The 19,720-nt window shown below is 29.8% G+C and overlaps 2 protein-coding genes and 1 pseudogene across 2 annotated transcripts; 2 read left to right on the forward strand and 1 right to left on the reverse strand.

Annotated features, from left to right (window-relative positions):
* Positions 1-1,896: 1,896 nt before the first annotated feature.
* On the forward strand, positions 1,897-4,091 carry LOC123196937 (protein RGF1 INDUCIBLE TRANSCRIPTION FACTOR 1-like). Its single transcript, XM_044611090.1, has 4 exons — positions 1,897-2,156; positions 2,256-2,444; positions 3,023-3,238; positions 3,552-4,091. The coding sequence occupies exons 1-4, from the start codon at positions 2,154-2,156 to the stop codon at positions 3,801-3,803; spliced, it is 660 nt and encodes a 219-aa protein (XP_044467025.1). The 5' UTR covers positions 1,897-2,153; the 3' UTR covers positions 3,804-4,091.
* An 8,200-nt stretch (positions 4,092-12,291) lies between these two features.
* Positions 12,292-14,199, reverse strand: LOC123196025 (protein TORNADO 2-like). The gene is made up of 2 exons (XM_044609907.1): positions 13,345-14,199; positions 12,292-12,882 (listed from the first exon to the last, which is right to left on the reverse strand). Exons 1-2 carry the CDS (start codon positions 13,840-13,842, stop codon positions 12,565-12,567), a joined length of 816 nt encoding a protein of 271 aa, XP_044465842.1. The 5' UTR covers positions 13,843-14,199; the 3' UTR covers positions 12,292-12,564.
* A 355-nt stretch (positions 14,200-14,554) lies between these two features.
* Positions 14,555-17,126, forward strand: LOC123196522 (annotated as a pseudogene).
* Positions 17,127-19,720: the final 2,594 nt, after the last annotated feature.

Genomic DNA, 19,720 nt, shown 5'->3' on the forward strand with positions numbered 1-19,720 from the left:
TATCTTATTACTACAAAGAAAACAAATTAGGGTTTGTTTCATTTATGTTTAAAAAATAATTTTTAAATAAAATTACAATTTTTATTTTTTTGAAATGATTAAAAATGTGTGTCAGTTGATATTATAAAATAGGACTACGATAAATAAAATACTATAAAACTACTTTAATTATTTTTTATTAATTTTAATTAATTCTTACCTTATAGGGTTTTTGCCGAACTTATTTAATGAGATTTTCCGCAATTTTGTTTTTATCAACGAAACATTGTATTTAACTTACATAAAAATAAAAATCATTGATAATTAATAAATAATAATAATAATATTTATATTTTTATTAAAAATAAAATTAATATTATCTTAATAATTTTTAATACTTAAATTAGGGATAGTAATCATATCAGTCCTATTCCAGCTACCATATTATCTAATGTAATAGAAAATTACAAAAGAAACCAAATAAAATAATATGAATAATAAAATATATATTACCCTTAACTAAACTAAGCAGGCCTCTAAATACCTATTAAATTTGCATAAATATAAATATCTTAATACCATACAATGATTTAAATTAAAATATAAATGTAAATATATTTTAATTTAAAAAAAAACATAAATTTAGTTTATTGGGTACATGAACACCATACAATATCTTAATACAATAAATTTTATTTACAAATAATGATGTGTTATTATATAATTAAATATTTAAAAATTAAAGATAAATAAACATTCAATTACCAAGTGATAAATAATTATTTATGTATAAAAATTATATATATAATTTTATTAATAAAAAGAAAGGGCGAAATTGATTTTGCCATTTAAGTAATTAATCTTATAATTAGGAGCACTAATACAAATATAATTTTGGGTCCTCAATCATCTCATAGACCAATTTGAATGTCGTTTTAGTACTACAAACAGTAAATAATGAATAATGGATAGGAAAAAATTGCCGAAATAAATAGAAAAGTTTTGCATAAAACTCAAAAACATGATTTACATGTGCTGATATTCATATTTTGATAAAAACACTTAACAATTAACAACTAACCCATGATTTAATATGCTAATTAAAGATTAAACAAGAATTTTCCAATTGAAGGGAAAATGTTGAACGGCTGAACAAAACCAAATATAACATCTAAACTTGTCTCAAACCTATTTCGTATTTTGTGGCTACATTTGTTGTTTTATTTTCAATAAAATTATATATATTTATTTTAGATATATAAATAAATATATATTTAATATATATTATTAAATAAATAAATAATTTTAAATTAAAAATAAAATAATATTTAATCATATATTAACATATATAAATATATATTATTTATGTATTTAAAATTGATACATATAACATTACTCATATTATATACACCTAAATTTACGAAAATTATTATACAATATAACTATGTATATTTAATTAAATTATTAGATAATATTATCATATAAATAAATAATATTAAATTAAAAATAAATTTTAATAATATAATAATATTTTATATTTTTTTTTGAATGGGTATATTATTTATATTTATTAGAAGTACGTTGTATTATTTATTATTTATATTAATTTATATAATTGAGTGGCACCAATAATGGTATGTGGTTATGACTTATCATTTGAGAAAATATACGCGAACCTAGATAGATTTTCCCATTTGAGGTGAATAAAAAAGAGAATAATTAAATAAATTATCCCAGATAATGAGTGGGGAGAAAGAATAATAATTTTAAAACAAGGCAAAAAATGATATAAAAAATATTTAAAAGGGATGGAAGAGGTGGGTTTCTTTCGGCCAACGTAGGTAGGTTTGGATTTAGGTTCGGAGTGTCAGGCTTTGTGAGGATAAGCACGGCCACTCTTTCTTTGTTGCCCTCTGACTCTCTCTCCCTCTCTCTCTCTCTGCCTCTCAGCCGCCTCTCTTCTCTCTACTTTGTCTTCTCCCTTCTCTCTCTTTTCCACTACTATTTAATCCTCTTCTCATTGCTTACACATTTTTTCAAAAAACACACTCTTTCTCTGTTTCTTTGTAACTGTAAGTCTAAAACCAAAGCCAAACCGCACTACTCTGTTCAAGCTGGCGATCGAGAATCAGGAAACCACAGTCCGCGAAATCAAGCCCAAGAATAGGAGAATCATGGTATGAAAAATGCGTGTTTTGGGGTTTTTTTTCTCCTTTTTTGCTTTTTGAGGTTTTGGTTGTAATGTTGTTTGTTTTGTTTGCGTGAATGATTTACAGGGTCCGGATGAAGATGACAACAGGTGGCCTCCATGGCTTAAGCCATTGTTGAGAGAGAGATTCTTTGTTCAATGCAAGTTACATGCTGATTCTCACAAGAGTGAATGTAATATGTACTGTTTGGATTGTATGAATGGCGCCTTTTGCTCTCTCTGCTTAGCTTACCATAAGGATCATCGTGCTATTCAGGTTTGCTTTTTTTCTTCTCCTTCTCTTTGTGTTTGGTTTCTGGGTCTCTTATTCTTTTTTCCCTTGTTGCTTCAGTCATTCTTTCAATTTGGCTTCTTCTTCATTCGTCAAATCTTTCCGATCCTCTTCTTGTTAGACCTATTTTGGCAATCTTCTTGGTTTCCTCGCTTTCTTGATTAAGTTTGATTCTATCCCTCCTTGTATTCCTGAGTTGAAATGAGCTATTTTGATTTAAATCAGAAGCTATAATTTTCTCTGCTCCCTATTTCTATCTGGAAAATTATTGATTTCTGAATTAAATCAAATTAAAAGATTTTCAACTTTCACCATTGTTCATTTCCCCCATGTTTTTCTCCAAATAAAAATTTCCTTTTGGACAGATAAGCCGAAGCTTCATCAATTTCCCCTGTATTTAGTTCCAAAACAGCTCAATTTCGGATTAAATGATGGTAAATAAGAATCCCCTGTTTCCACTTTGATGGCTCATTCTGTTTTTTGACTATTAATTGACAGTTATTAATACATCAGTTTACAATTATGATTTTCTAATTGGGTTTTGATTTTTCTTTTCTTGACAGATAAGGAGATCTTCATACCATGATGTGATAAGGGTTTCTGAAATACAGAAAGTGCTCGACATTTCTGGAGTTCAAACTTATGTCATAAACAGTGCAAGGGTCGTGTTCTTGAATGAGAGGCGTCAGCCTAGGCCTGGCAAAGGTGTAACCAACAACTGTGAGGTCTGTGAAAGGAGCCTTCTTGACTCCTTCCGGTTCTGCTCTCTCGGCTGCAAGGTACTACAATGTTGCAGATCTTCTGTTTCTGCTGTTTGGTTGCTGAGAAAGTGTAGGAATTTTTTTTTAAAAAATAAGGTTTTTTATTTTCCCTATATCCTTAGTCATTAAGTAAATAAAGAATTCAACTTAATAATATTTAATGTATGAACATTTTGGTTGGTGAGATTATTTTGACTTTTTCTTTAGGGACAGTGGCAATGTGAAGCATTAAAATTCCCGTTTTCTTCGGCTTCTCAATTGCAAATGAAAAGCATGAATTGCCTTTTAATCACCAATTTTCTAAACATTCTGTTGAAATCATTGATCACAGATTGTTGGAACATCGAAGAATTTCGAGAAGAAAAGAAAGAATCGACTTGCAATGGGGTCGGATTCTGAGGACTCATACAGCAGCAGCAGCCATGGCAAGCACAAGAACAGTAGCAGCAACAACAAAAACAACAAAGTTCAAAGCTTCTCGCCATCAACGCCACCTCCAACTGCTGGTAGTTTCCGAACTGGCAATCGAAGAAAGGGAATCCCCCACCGAGCCCCCATGGGGGGATTATTCATAGAATACTAGTGTCATTATTAGTCCCTCAGTTATACAAGTTAGTAGTTTAACAGTGCTTCTACTACTGCTTAGTTTTCTTTAGCGTTCCCTGTACATAGAAGCAGCAAACAGAAGCTTGGAAAATAGGAGGGGGGAAATGGAAATTAAGACAAAATATGGAAGGCTTGATGGTAATAAGTGAAAGGTGCTCTATACTTAAGTTTTGGTAATAGTTGTGGGTTGGGATGTAAATAGAGAAAAGATAGTGGATGTATTTATATATGGAAATGAAATAAGACAACTATATCTTTGTTGTTAGTTTTTTTTTAATTGTTTCTATTTTTAGATGTAAATCAATGGTGGTAATAAGGCCTTTCCAAGTTTGGTGGGTCCATAGTGGTGGTGGCACGTGTGATCTGTTTCTCAGTGCGTGTAATGAAATAATGGGGCTCGCTCGGCCGCCGCCCTTTACAAAACCATTTTCTCAAGGTCAGAAAGGCGGTTTGGATTGGATTGGTTTGCTTTCTGAGGTCAAGTGGGCTCCCTTCTTGTTTTCCATAGATTCGATAAAATCAATGATATTTTTACCTACCCACTAAAGTAAAATTAAAAAAAAGTGACTTTCTTTGATCTTATTTTTGTCACATTTTTCATGTATTATAAAGTTCGACTCTCATTGGAATTAAAAAAATATATATTATTGTTTGAGTTGCGAAAAATGGGATTCCAACTACACGAAGAAGTGTTTAAAATTTTTTTAATAATATTTTAAAATTAAAATTTTTATTTATTTAATATAGTATTTATACCGTTAATTAGTTATTTACTTTGATATAGTTGATTTAATTTTTAAAAAATAATTTAATTTAAATAAAAATTTTTGTTATTAAAAAAAAATAAAAGTTATCCTAAGAACATCATATATCGAAATAAATTTTTTTATTATAAAAAATAATAATTTAAGATAATCATCGGATCTAAAATTTCGTCACTGAAGAGAGATGTGAACGGTGAAAAAGAGAGTGGGGTCGGGAAAATTGAATTTATGGTATATTTTTGTGTTAGGTCGGTGGTTAGATGCCACATTGAAACAGACTTTATTGTGTGAAGGCAATCAAATTCAAAGGCTTTCAAGAAGTTTGCTTTTTCTCATGTAATTGCCAAATGTCGTTTTGGAACTTGTTTCATCTGACTCATAATAACTACATCGCAAAAAACGTGTTCCAATTTTCTACCTTTTTAAAACCTTCCAGAACATCTACTTCTTCTTCACCCTCATTTGGGGCAAATTACTATTTCCCACCAAGTTGGATGATACCATATATTTTTACCTATTAAGTTAAATCTTTAAAATCTATTAATAAAAAGAATAAAAACATTCAAATTAAATAATATATTATCTTCAAAATTTCATTACGTATATTATTTTATCAATAATTTTCATTAATTTTAATTAAAAAGAAAAAATTAAATTAATTATCGCCAATGACATTTATTATCAATGTTATTAAGAATCACAAAGATTTGATACGATTTCAATAAAAAATTAGATTGCACTAATCAGTATGATTCTCAACCAGAATCACATCAATTTGGTATAATTTCAATTAGAAAATAGCATAAATTGATACGATTTTGATTGAAATTGTCGCAAATTTGATAAAGAATCATATCAAATCGGTGTGATTTTAGTTGAGAATTGTATCTATTAATAAGATTCTCAACTTTGTTGGTGATGAATGTCACTGTCGTAGTTAATTTTTAAATTTTATTTAAAATGAAATAAAAATAGATAGGAAAAAAAATAAAGTGTTTATATATTTATAGGTGAAGTGTGATTTGTTTGCATCATTAGAGATACAAATATACTAATCATATTATAATATTTAGACAAATGACAATGTACTCCCAAAAGTTTGATAAAACGACATATTGCCACCCCCAACCATTTTTTCTACCTAAACCTAGATTTTTTAAGTCCATTTTTTCACTGGTGTGTACCGATGAATTACTTGTTTTTCCCTTATATGGACAATTTAGGCCACATTAAACCCCATCCCCAAACATAATTTTTACCCCAAAGATAAGTATTATCTCTATAAAAGTAAAAAAAAAAAAAACTATTAAGCAATAATTAATAAACAGCAGTACCATATTAAAAATATGTTGATGATATTAGTGATATTTCAATTTTCAAAATTAAAAATGATCGAAAAAGAAAATTATATTGAATATTGTGAAAAAAATGAAAGGTTTTTTTATAAGAATAATATTATATACATAATTTTATATATAAATAATAATATATTATCATATGATTAGATAATTAAAAATTAAAAATAAAATAATATATAATTATTTATATATAAAATTATATATATATATAATCCTATTATTTTTATAATACCAGCATGGCTACCTAATCTCTTAATGGAATTTACAGAAAATAAAAACTTAACCGGTTGGGGTGGTGCGTGGCAAGCGCGTGCTTGCCTTCCAACGTTTTGTTTGTACATGTTTGTACTAGTTTCTAACTTTTTACCGTCCAAATCTTTTTGACTGAAACATGGGCCCACGCTGTTCCCACTTTAAGCGGTTGTCATCGAATCGATGTTTTCCAATTTTTTTTTTTTAATATAAGCAATCATATTGGATAAATTAAATATTTAATTCAATAATTATTTTAAAATATTTAAATTTTTATTTTTTATATAAAATTTTATATATTACTTATAGAATATAATTGTTAATATATTATGATAATATATTTTATAATATGATACAAGTAAAAATTAATATATATTATAAAATATATCAAATTAATATAATATGATAAATATATTCTATAATATTATATATCCTATGATGTAATATATATTATTAATATAAATTAATATGTCTTTTTTAAAAAATACGATATAATAAAGATGTATAAAAAAAATTTAAATTTTAAAGATATTTATAATATTTAAAAAAGTAAAATATTATTTATATTATTTATTATTTATTAAAAATAATATAATATAATATTTAATATATAATATAAAAAATTAAAATTTTAATATACAATATTATACCCAACTTAATTATCATATATCAATTATCGAGTAATTTTATATTTCGGCCAATACTGAACATAATCATGGGATCCAGGTAATTTTCGTGCCATCATAAATTTAAAACGCACAACTTGTACGAATAACACTGAGTGCTTATGAATTGAAAGTTTGACCGGGTAAGATGCTGACACGTGGAAAATCGATTCCTAGTTAAAGTGATGAAAACTAGAAAACGCCACATCAATGGCGGCAACTAGAGTCTATTATGTATTTCATCAATCTACTGCCACGTGTCCATAAATTGACCTTCATGTTACACGTTTCAAAGAATAATATGTTAATAACGTGTTTTTAAAAATATAATATTATTAATAATAATTTTAAAATTTCTATAAATCATCTAATTAATAATTTAAATATAACATATTTAATTGATTATATTATATAATATAATATATAATCAAGATTTAATCATCATAAAAAATTATCAGAAAAAGTTAGAAATTTGAATTAAAAAATTAAGTTTTTTATTTTATATAATTATATTATTAATTAATTGAAAATGTAATAGATATTTTTATATTTTAAAAAATTTATAAAAAACAATATAAATACGTATTAATACAAAAAATATATTAAATACGTATTTGATATATTTTAAGTTCAAAATTTTGAAATGACATATTTAAAATGTAAATAATTCATATTTTTATTTACTAGGCAAAGAGGTATTAGCCTTCTAAAACCAATGTATTGCTATTTTTCAAGTTTTTTATTCTTATTAAATATATATAATATCGTTTTTATTAAAAATATATTAACAGGTAATAAATTAATAATTATAATCAAATTATAAAAACATATCTTTCTTGTATAACTCATCATCTAACACCAAAACTTTGATAAGAAATTATTTGATCTTATTCATCACATGTGTGATTAATTTTAAAAGCACAGAAAATGAATATTATTACGAATCACAAATATTCGAAACTATAAAATAGGGTAAACGCTACAAAATACAATTAGCCTACTAATCTTATTAAAAGAATGCAATTAGTGATGGATGTGTTGCCTTTAAAATAGGGAATACAATTTATAAATCTTAAAAAAGTAGTGATGATGATGGTAAGAGGAATATATTATAAGACTCTTGAAAGAAAATAATCAATGGTGGATGTGGATCTCACTCCATTTATCTTGTCTCTTTATTTATTTATTTATATTAATTTCATGAAATATGTCCATCACCCTTCTTTTTCTTTTTTTTAGTAAATGACTTTTCGATTCACCTTCGCCTTCGCCTTCGCCTTCATCTTCATCTTCATCTTCATCTTCAACCTCTCTGCCAATTTAAATACGTTTCTGGCCTATTACCTAAGCAATTATGTCGTTTAGTTTGTTAATCTGTTTCAATCTTCAATCACGTCCACAACATGCTGATGAACTTGATTTCTTCTGTCTCTCCATTGGGTCCCCTTTTGATTCAATTATTTTAAAATCCATCGGCTATTGCTATTCCACGTCACCTATCAATTTCCTCTGCAAAACAGTACACCCAGCTGCATGTGCTAAATCTTTACATTTTTTTTTTGTGTTTGATGTGATGTATAATATTCGATAATTTGATTGCACCTTGCATTAATTTTTTTTTATTTTTAATTAAATTTTGAGTATAAAATTATTTTTATTTTTAATTAAAATAACAAATAACATCAAAATTATTAAATATAATTACAATGAATTGACAACTTCAAAAAATAATAATTTAATAAAAAATCTTGAAATCCTAATTAGTAGTATGAAAAATATTTTAAAAATATAAAAAGTAAATTTTATATTATATGAATTACATTTAACACGAATTAAGTGTGCGCACCGCACATGTGGGATTTGGATATACACATTGAAAGGACTAGAAATTCAACTCGGCGGTCTTCAGATATCTATTTGTCACAAGTTAAACGACAATAATAATTATGGGATCTTCCAAGCGGTCTTGGTTCCTATGATATTTTATTAAAAGGTCAAAAGACTTTTATTCCCAACCTCAAATTTTTATTTGTTAGATCTTACAAATTTAAATGTCTATCTGTCTATTAAATTTTATTATTATTTAATAAAAGTAAAAATATTATTTAAAAATTTTGTTTTAAAAAAATAATTTATCTTATTTTCTTATTTTAATTTTAAAAACTAATAATTTTTCTTTAATTTAATTTTAAAAAGTTATTTTCTCACCCCAACAATTTAGGGTTTCTATATTTTAGTGTTAGAATCGCCCTCTCAAAGTTAAAATATATTACACTTACACAACCAAAATTGCATTCTCTCTTTTTGACGATTCATTCCAGCATATCGTCAGCCTCACCATTAACATTTTCTTCATTTCCCCGATGGTTTTTCAACATAGAAACCACCCAAAAATTGATAAAAATGATTGAATTTGTCACTCGGATCCATGCAACAAAGCTGTGCATTGGCCGACGCATAACTCAACAGGGTGACATCACACGAGAAACCACTGGGGAGAGGAATGAGGTGCAAGTGATGGTTGACGATGTGTTGTAGTGAATTATCAAAAAGAATGGTCACTAAAAGAAGAGAATGTAATTTTGAGGGTTGACTTGAAAGACCAGTTTGTTTTGTTCTCGTTGTCGGCCTTCTTGGTGCCTCTTGTCGACACGATGCACCAAGGAGGCAGAATTTGAGCAAGATCTCTTACTCGATTTTCATTGATTTTTGCTTCGAACGATAGAGATATGATAGGGAAAAGAACGCTAATAGCTCATGCTCAATGATGAAGATGTTGGAGACGAAGGGAGAAAGTTGTCGATGGCGATCTAAAGGTGAAGTGGGGGTGAAACTCAAATATTTTAGAAGGCTTGGGGTGACTGCAATAGAAAAAATATGGATGTTATGCAAACCTTAGACTTGGTGGGGAAAAGTTAGTTTTTAAACATGGAAAAATTTGAGGCTAGGGGAAAATTGTTAGTTTTTAAAACTAAGGTGGGAAAAAGATTTTTTCTTTAAATAAAATCTTTAAATATGATTTTACCTTTAACAATAACAGTAAAATTTAATAGACAGATGAGTATTTAGATTTTCAATAATTAATAGATAAGAAGTTAGGTTTGTATCAAACCTTGGGTGGGACATAATCATTTGGCCTAGGCATAATGACAAACTGTTTTTAAAAATATAAATTTAAAAGTAATATTATATATATATATATATTTATATAATTTAAATATATAAATAAATTATTATTATGTGATTAAATATTATTTTATTTTTAATTTAAAATTATTTAATTATATAATTTTTATTGTAAATTTTAGTTTATTCAATTTTTGAGGTCACAAGTTTTGGTAATTCTCAAGATAAATTCTTGGGTGGGTTTAAAATGTGGGAGTTAAGATTGGAATATGAATTGGCGTTTCACGTAAGAAATTGCTTATTTTTTTTCATTAATTGCAAGAAGGATATGTATGGCGTGCTTCATATGTTTTTCACTTTCTTTAAATTCTTTTTTTATTTGTCTCATAAAAAAGCACTTTAGTGAAAGGCTAAAAATCTGAGGCAAAAGTACTTTTTATTTAAAAATATTTTTTTAAAAAATTGGTACAGCAAAAGGGCCCTTAATTGCTGTGGAAATCTCGCAACTTCTTCTAGCCTTTAACTAGCACTTATCACTAAGGATATCTTGGGATAAAATTTTTTTTTTTAAATTATGTGAATTTTATTTTAAGTATCTAATTAAATATATAAATAATATATTATTATTTTATTAAATAATTTTATATTGAATTAAAATCAATCATACTGAATAAAATAAATTTTGAGTTTAATGATCGATTGTATGCTTATAAAATATTTAAATTTTTATTCTTTTATATATGAGATCATTTTTTTTAACACTTAAACTATACCGGACAGTGATTTGCTATTTTCTTTGAAACTGACTGAACTTCCATTCAAGTTAAAGAAGCCAAAGCTTGTTGGCATATCAAGCGAGCACAAATACTTAGGCAAGAAAATCTGAAACCCTAATACCAATTTTTCTTAATAACGACATGCATGGGGGGCCAAGAAGATGCATAAATGGGGTCCGAAATACGGTGAAGAAATTGCAAATGATAGTGGATAAGATTAGCAAGTAGCAGATCCAATGATAGAGAGTGGATCCATCATAGACACGCCATGTAAGAGGGGCCTCCTCTAGAGTTCAAATATGATTTCTCTTTCTCCTCCAACTGTATATATCTTTCTATTCAGAAACCCTAAAAGGGTTCTTTGTTTAAATGTTTCTTGTGAATCGGTTTAGGTTTATTTGGGTTGCTTTGACTGTGCAACAATTGATTAGAATCTCTCTTTAGTTTGATTATTTTTTAACAATTAATTATAGTAAGAACTTTATATTTCAATTGAATTATCTTTTCTGGGTTGAATTATTTATACTAAAAAAATAAAACTTATGTTCAGTGATCGGTTTTATAATTATTATATAAATATATTAAGAGTTTAATTTTGATATATCATTAATAATTTTTAAACTCATATTCTTACACTTGGGCACCATGTCTTTGACACTCAATCCACCATGTTGGGGCTCCTAAATTCAACTTTTTTGTTTGATAAGTTCCTTATGTCAACTTTGTTCGCTCAACCAATTGTTGCTTCTTCCTTTTTGCTACTTCTCATTTATTGCTCATTTTCTTGGTCATCTGTCTCTGCACCTGCCATATCCATATGGACAAGAACAGTATTTTACTTGCGATAGCCGAGCCACAAATTAATTTCTGAGATGTGGTACTGGGCCAACCTGAAGTTGAAAATTCCTGGATTCTTCAGGGCCAAAATTTTGATTTTGTTCAAATTTAATTTTCTTTAAATCGGATTGACCCACACTAAAGGACCCAGCCCAAATAAGCCTTTTGTACTATGTGCAAATTTTAGGGTTCATTTCTTGCTGGGCCGTAATATAATTCAGTTGGGGCCTACCATTAATTAAAATAGCTAACCCACCATTTATATTTATATGAAGAATAAGTAGGCCATTGAGCCTACTTGAATACTAACAACAATTTTGCTTTCCCGATTTTCCAAAAGCAATTTCCTTTGTTAATTAATTTAATTTAATTTTAAGTGCAGAAAATCAAGTTTGTTATTTAATTAATTTAATATATTTTTCATATTTAATCAAAAATTTGAAATATTTAATGGTAAATTTGAGTGCATACAACAATTACCATCTGGATGTTACAGCTTTTAGTTAAGAAAATACCTAAACCTTCGTTCTTATATAAGTGATATAATAAACAGGGACACAGTCTACCAAAATCTGAGCTTATGGCCCATTGCTTTGACTTGTGCCACTGAAGAAGACGACGGACATAGTCCTAGTTCTGTCAAATTTTGATTGAGAGTATAAAAAGCTTGCCCGCAGAAGATATGAGAAAAAAAAAAAACCCTAGCTAGTAAATCTCTTCCCTTAAAAGATGGCCCCTTAAATTGCCTGCCACCATCACAACAACAATTATTCAATTCAAAAGCAATCAACTTTCGGTGCCCCTCCGCAAATCAAGCACAGCCGCGCCCATTGGCAGCTTTAGTCCCTCATTATATCACCAAACCCAACACATAGTTTTACTATCTTTTACAATAAGTTGATAAAATTTAAGCTATCTAGAATCAAATTCACACTGCTTAATCATATTCTATCTCTTCTCTTACGTGTAAGTGGTTCCTTGCTTGTATCTTCGAAAGAGGTCTTCCGTTTTGGCATTTCTGAAGGCACAACATCCAATCACATAAACCCAGATCAAAGCAACGAGAGTTATGAGTAATATGATGTCTGCTCTTCGCCATTCTTTCTTTAGATTTGCCAGCAATCCGGCTTTGCATGAATCGCAGTTGTAGCATAGCTGGTTTTGGTCATTGCTCCATTGCAGGCAATCCATGTCTGCCGCATTGTTGATAGGACTTATCCAATACGTTGGATTAATAAATGTGTACCCACACTGTGTGGGGGGCTTACAGCATCCAGACTGTAAAGATAAAGCAAAAAAGAATAAAAATAAAAGATTGAGAACACTTTGTAAATCAAGATTAACAAATTGTTTCAAGAATCTAATGCTGTTTTACTTTATATAGAGATATTGTTTATTGTTCTTTGCTTAAGAAGAATGTAAAAACCATCTGTCAAGAGGATATGCAAAGTAGCTTCATAGACTACCAGTCTTATTTTAACATCCCAAACAATGTAAAATGCATATACAAACAAAAAATCTCTCGTATTTTATCAATATATGATTTGTTTAAGGATGTCACGAAGAATGTGTTTATATACCTTCTAAATTAATTAATTTTAAAAATATCTAGCATGATCTATATTTAATTAAATGTTTCAAAAACAATGTTGAAATATATAGAAGAAGACATTCTTGCTTTCATTAGGATTTGAACTCAACAAGTTCTGTTCTTTGAATAATCCTGGTAGTATAGTTTACCTGCAATGGCGTTAGATGGGCATTAAAGAAATCCTGAGCCCCCTGATAACTCTGATTCAACTGGGCACATATTTGACTTGAGGCAAGACAAGTTTTAATCCGATCCCATTTGTAAGGCCTCCGAACTCTTCTCTGGAGCCATCCTGAATAATCTTCCAGACGATACTCCAAGTAAGCTCTACTTGGTGCAAGGTGGCCCGAGCCCCTAACTGTAACCATGTAAATAAACACAACCAAACAGGCGAGCAATATTATGAGAATGAGCATCGCTACAAGGTAGAATATAAGGAGCCACGGGATGCGCCAAAAGCCTCCTATAAAGCCTGCAAGAGCCACAACCAAAATCAAAATGCCCAAGATAATAACCGGCCATTGCAAAATCTTTACACAGGAATTATCCGGTTCGGTTGCCAGCCAGATTCCGGCACCGATGACCGGGATTGAAAGAAGCATGGCGACGAAGTTGATGGCTCCGATAACATTGTTGCTTAGTGCCATTTTTCTGAGAGAAGTCTGAGGAGTGTTTTCTTCAGGGTTTTGTTTGTTGTTGAAGTTACACAAACAAGGAGCTCAGGTATTAATTAAAATGGAGAAAAAGTTTCCATAACCTACCTGTTTTTTGTTCTTTACCTTGGATCCCTGAAACTGAAAGCTACTAAAGGTGGTAATAATAATTTTTAAAGGAGGGTTTTGATCTTCTAGTCTAATCACCGAAGGACAACTTTTTGAAAAGGAATACCTTGTACAGGATGAGGAAGAAAATAGAGGTTGAGTAAAGAGACAAATTTGCTTACAACCAATGCCATATATGTGGTGGGAAAACTTTGTAAAGAGAAGGGAAAAAGGCTTGGATGCATGAGGGGCGCATATGAAACTATTCGTATTCTTATTTATTGAATTATTTTAGTGAATGAAGGGGTGTGTGTGTGTGTGTGTCTATATATATATATATATATAAAAGTAGGGACAAAGCCACTAAGAGGTGATTTGGGGCTCATGCCCTCACTGACCTTTGAAAAAGGTTTCAGATTGAATCCTTCTATCATGTATTATAACATTTGCACTCTGGCTTTAAGAAGTTGCTTGAATAGTAATGGAAAAGTCTTTAGGTACAAGAGGGTGTGGATTGAAATCCCTTTCGAAAACATTTTAAAGTACCGATGTAGTTGGTAAAGCGTCTCAGTTTTTTTAATTTTATTTTGGCGGAATAATGACTATTTCCCACCAGTCACACATCTTCTTTCTCTGGATCCCACATTTATTCCAAGCCACCACGTTCCTCTGTAAAGCTACTTCTCATTTCAAATTTTCCTCTATTCCCTCTCACCAACACAACGGAAAAAAAAGGGACTGCTTTCAATTATGCTCTGCGGTAGAAGAGACAACGGTAGTAGAAGAGAAAGAGGCGGAAACCCAGAAATAAAATTTAAGGAGAAAGCTATGTGTATTGAATTTGCTTGGTCTCTCTCTGTTGTAGATATCAAGAACCTCTTTGGCCAATGTGGAGCTGTTACTGATGTTGAGGTTCTTCTTCTCTCTTTATATCTATTTTTTGTTTATGTTCATGTTGTTTATGGGTTATCAGTGTAAGATGTTAATGTTATAGATTACAAAGCATTAAGATGGTTAGAGCAGAAAATTTTCATTTGTGACAATGGCCTCAGGAGAAGAGGCTCGGCTGCTCTTGATAAGCTTGACACTCTTGTAAGTTAAATTCTACATGTGCTCTTAATTGATATTACTATTATGTTTTGTTACTCTTGTATGCTGCATTATGTATTTTGTGTTTGTAAATTGTTGTGTCAAACTTAGTGTTGATAGATTTGAATTTTGGTTTCTTTCATTTGTTCAAAATTCAAAATACAAAAATCGCACTAAGGAGATTCGTTGATCAGAGTGCTGCCTCATTAACTCTAATTGTCTCTTAGATTTTTGTATTTGTCTTATCTATCTATCTTTTTATTTGTGTTAGACTTCTTTTCTCTGTTCTGTTTTCCTTTTTGATCTTTCTTTGCTTCTTGTGTGCCATTCTGTGTGAAATTTTACAATAAATTTAATGATATAAGCATTCTCAATGGATAATTTTTATTTTGGAAACAAGTAAATTTACTTCAACTAAGATTTTGTGCTGTAGGAAGTGTCTGGGAGGATTATTAGAGTTGAGTTTGCAAAGAAATTCAAGAAACCTCGTCCTCCAATTGAGAGCCACGGCCTCCAAGTCCCCTTGATGAGGAAGCACAAAATGGAGAGACACAATCTATAGATACACAACATAAGTTAATGCGTCAAATCTTGCTTGGAAAGTTAGATCCAATAATCTCTGAGGATTTTTTTCAGCCGATCACAATCCTGTTTCTGCCACGATCGTTTTTGAAGCTCCAGGAATATCTGATGGTTACCGCTTTGTCTGGAGTAGGCAGAGATTGCAATTTCTTCTCTGAATGGGAAGGTAATGAAGATAAATTTAAATACTCAATTACATTAGCCGATTGCATAAATTTTTGTTGATTTGGTGTATTAGATAAATATCATTATTAAATGTTAGTCTTCAACCCTATAAAAATGGTGGGCTTCTTGTTACCTTGTTTAGTTTCTCTTGACAAAGGAAATAGCATGAGCTGTTTTCATTTACCTACTTGTTCTTTCATACTCAGCTTCTATGCAATCTTTAGAATGAAATTTTCCATTTATGTTCGTGAAACCTTTCGTTTGGCTCTCTTGGTTGTGTATTTGTTTGGTTTCTATGATGCACATGAATAAATGGAGAATGTAAGTTGATAACTTTTCTCTCTTTTAGTTTTTGGCTAAAAAAGGGGTCTTTAGGTGACAAAAACCTACAGCTCATTTATTGAGATTTGGTAGAACCTGTTAATTCTTGGAGTTCTTTATAAAGATTGACATGAATGGAGTGGCAATGGAATACGTTAATTAGAATAAATTCCTCTCCATGATGGTTAATGCAGTAAGTATCAAGTAAAATTTTGGAAATCAAATATTTGTTAGTGGTTAGTAAAATTTTCAACATAAACTTAGCTCTGGCACTCAGCCATGGAGTTATGGACTTGTCGACTCGCTTTAATATGCATGCCATTTTGCTGAATTGGCTAGAGAATATATATGAGGGAACCATATAACTAGCTAACTGGTTTAGTAAGACAAAATGACTATGTATGCAGGACTGGTAATTAATCAGTTTTGTAGACTAGTCTCAATGATTGAAATATTATTCATTTATATCTAAAGCAATAACAATTTTGGTAACGATCTCAGTGCAGGGTATGCAGTTTCTGGCCTATTTACTCTTGAACAATCTTACATGCATGGCTGCACTCATGTATATGTATATCGATTGCTTCATAGCCATACAAAAATTACATCGTCTGCAACTTTTAAAGAAAAACCTGATGTTATTGTTTAAATTGTCATGGTGTATCATCTTAATATTCTTCTTCCTACAGGAGTTGATGGGTCGACCAATTCATTTGAAATTCAGTGAAAGGAAAGTTGATGAATCTGAAAGTAAGAAGGAACCAGAGGATGTACCTGAAGACCAGCCTGCAGAATCATAGATTATTAAAATTGCCGTATAGTTTCCATATTGACTCTGCAATTTTCTGATAAGCAAAATTTTGGTGTCTTAAACTCATGAAAGCATTTTCTTTTACATGTATTTTTTACATGCTTTTGTTCTTGATGCCTTAAATTTTTATTTGTCGAAACTGCTGATACATACACTCATATTACTTCTCGAATGTCCAGAATATAGAAAGAAATTTATCCTGTATCAGATGATTTCTTAGTCAGCAATTTCATCTAGTGTCATACTTTGATAAGAACCCATTTTGAGTTTCTCTGTATGGGCAAGAGATCCAATGCTTTACTCATTTCAGGAATAGTAAGAAAGTCTAGTTGTGGGGAATTCATGTTTCAATCAAAGACTTTTTCTTCACTTGTAACGCATATTCAAATTAGTTTTTGACTCTGAGTCAAAATCATCCATTCACACGATGATATATTATCTTTAATACATAAATTATTACTCATTATTAATACACATAATTTTATTAATTAGCTTTCAAATCTACACTCATAAGTGAAGTCCTGTGTTTCCCACTATGAATGGTACACACAAAGCAAGTTAAACTTAGTAAAATTTACAACCAAATTGCATTCATCATGAAAAGAAATTAACATGCAAAGAAGGTGAATTGAATATAGTTGGGGAAATGGTAGGTGGCCATAAATTATTTTAGGGGGTCTTTAAATTGATGAAAAGCTGATTCAGTATTCAGTGGGCATGGAAAATGAAGTTGTCATTTTCTCATAAAAGCTCAGCAATATGCTTCCCTTGTCATCATTTAAAACGCTCTTGAAAGGTGGCTTTTGATTAGGCCTAGATGAATATAATCAAATTACAAATGTTAAGATTACAAAATAAGATGAACCCAGATACAAAATCTTAAGGATTTAAGATTTTTTTTTTCAATAAAATTACATATATATAAATATTTTAATATATAATTAGATATATTAATAATATGTCTTTTCTGCCATTAATTAATAGTTGGAAAATGTACCTAAATTCTTCGTAGTGTAAAAGAGGAATATGGGGAACATTATGTGACGTCTCTTGTTATTTATTATTCGGCTGCAGGAGCAGCCTACCTTTAAATGCATATCGTTGACTCTGAGGCCCAAGCACCCCACTTAGAATCTATAAGAATCTGTTTGTCTCTCATTCCAGGCTGTAACTATTTAATCGGTATTAAGGTGACGTGTTATAAATTGTTTAAATATTTTATTAAATATTTAAAATTAAATATATATAATTTTATTAAATTTAAAAATACCCAGATAAAATTATCCCTTTCTTATTATATTATTTTTTTTCCATTTCATATCATTATATAAAGAAGATTCTTGAATCAAATTATAAATAAATAAAAAAAATTATATATACCTAATTTTAAGTATCTAATTATATATTTAAATTAAATATATTTATGTGATTGAGTAATTTTAAATTAAAAATAAATAATACTCAATCATATAATGATACATTATTTATATACTTAATTAAATACTCAAAATTAGATATGCATAATATTTTGTATAACCGACATATAGGGTTGGATTCGAATCGAGTCAATTCAAGCTCGATCTTGGCTCGGTCTAGCCCTAAACAAGCCGACCTTAGCCGAGTTCGATGGAGCTTGAGCTACTCGTCAGATTTTCTAATTAAAATTTTTGATATAAAACGACGTCGTTTTGATAACAAAAAATGAGTCGAATTGAATTTGAACTTAGCTTTCACGAGCTCGAACTCGAACTCGAGCTAAGTATATATGAACCGAGCTAAGTTTGAGTTTGACTCGATTCGAATCCAACCCTACCGACATATATATATTTTATAAAGAAAACTTAATACTTTTTTAGAGATGATGACCATGTAAATTTTTATCTATAATTTTATTTCCTCTTCGAGTTGACTGGCGTCAAATGCTCCAAGTATTGCTTAAACAATTTTATAGGTGGATGTTGGGCATCATAGGAAAGTTCAATACAAACTTTTGACAAAGATTAATGGCATTGACATTATAGGTGGGTATTGTATCATGTCTTAATCATTCACTTAATGATAATTAATTATAATAAGCATAGTTGAATTGGCAAGACTCTGGAGTTTGGAGAGAAACACCATTGCCAGTCAGAAACAGAACATAGAAATTAAAAGAAAGGGAGATGAAAAAAAAGAAAGTGAGATGAGAAAAAGGAAAGTTTGTTTGTCGGTAAAAGAAAGATAAAGGCTACTTGGTTCTCGAGAAAGCTCTTCTCCATTTGAACACTCAATCACTCAGGTATTCAAAACTGGGTGCATACACAAATTCGGACAACGTGCAATGCCTCTTTGAACTATCCATCCTGATATATTACAAGTTCAATGCTTTAGGTTCCCTTATCTGCAATTCCTAAAACAGTGTCAGAATAGTTAAGTATTATAAAGTTTAGAATATAAAGTTAGCAATAGTAAAATTCTTTCTTTCATGTTGTCAAGTAAACAACTATAAATTCCAGGTTCATGCTTTTTTCTTTTTTCCTGCTTTTGATATTCAATGGTCTACAAGTTTAATGCAGTCGGGCCACTTTTGATTCTGGGATATAATGTTAATTTAAGACTTGCGAAAAAGAAAACCCTGGTCCCTTGGTTTTCTGGCAGGGGAAAATACAGATGTTACCTCCAGTGTCTTTTTGAAGAACATATTCTCCTCTCAAATGGAATCTTATGCCATTTACTCAGCCCCACATGCCAACTATTTCATACATTCATAATACAGACACTTGAAACCTTAATTGAACTGAACCATCTTTTAAGAGT

Source organism: Mangifera indica, chromosome 14 (assembly GCF_011075055.1).
Source record: "Mangifera indica cultivar Alphonso chromosome 14, CATAS_Mindica_2.1, whole genome shotgun sequence".
NCBI lineage: Eukaryota > Viridiplantae > Streptophyta > Magnoliopsida > Sapindales > Anacardiaceae > Mangifera > Mangifera indica.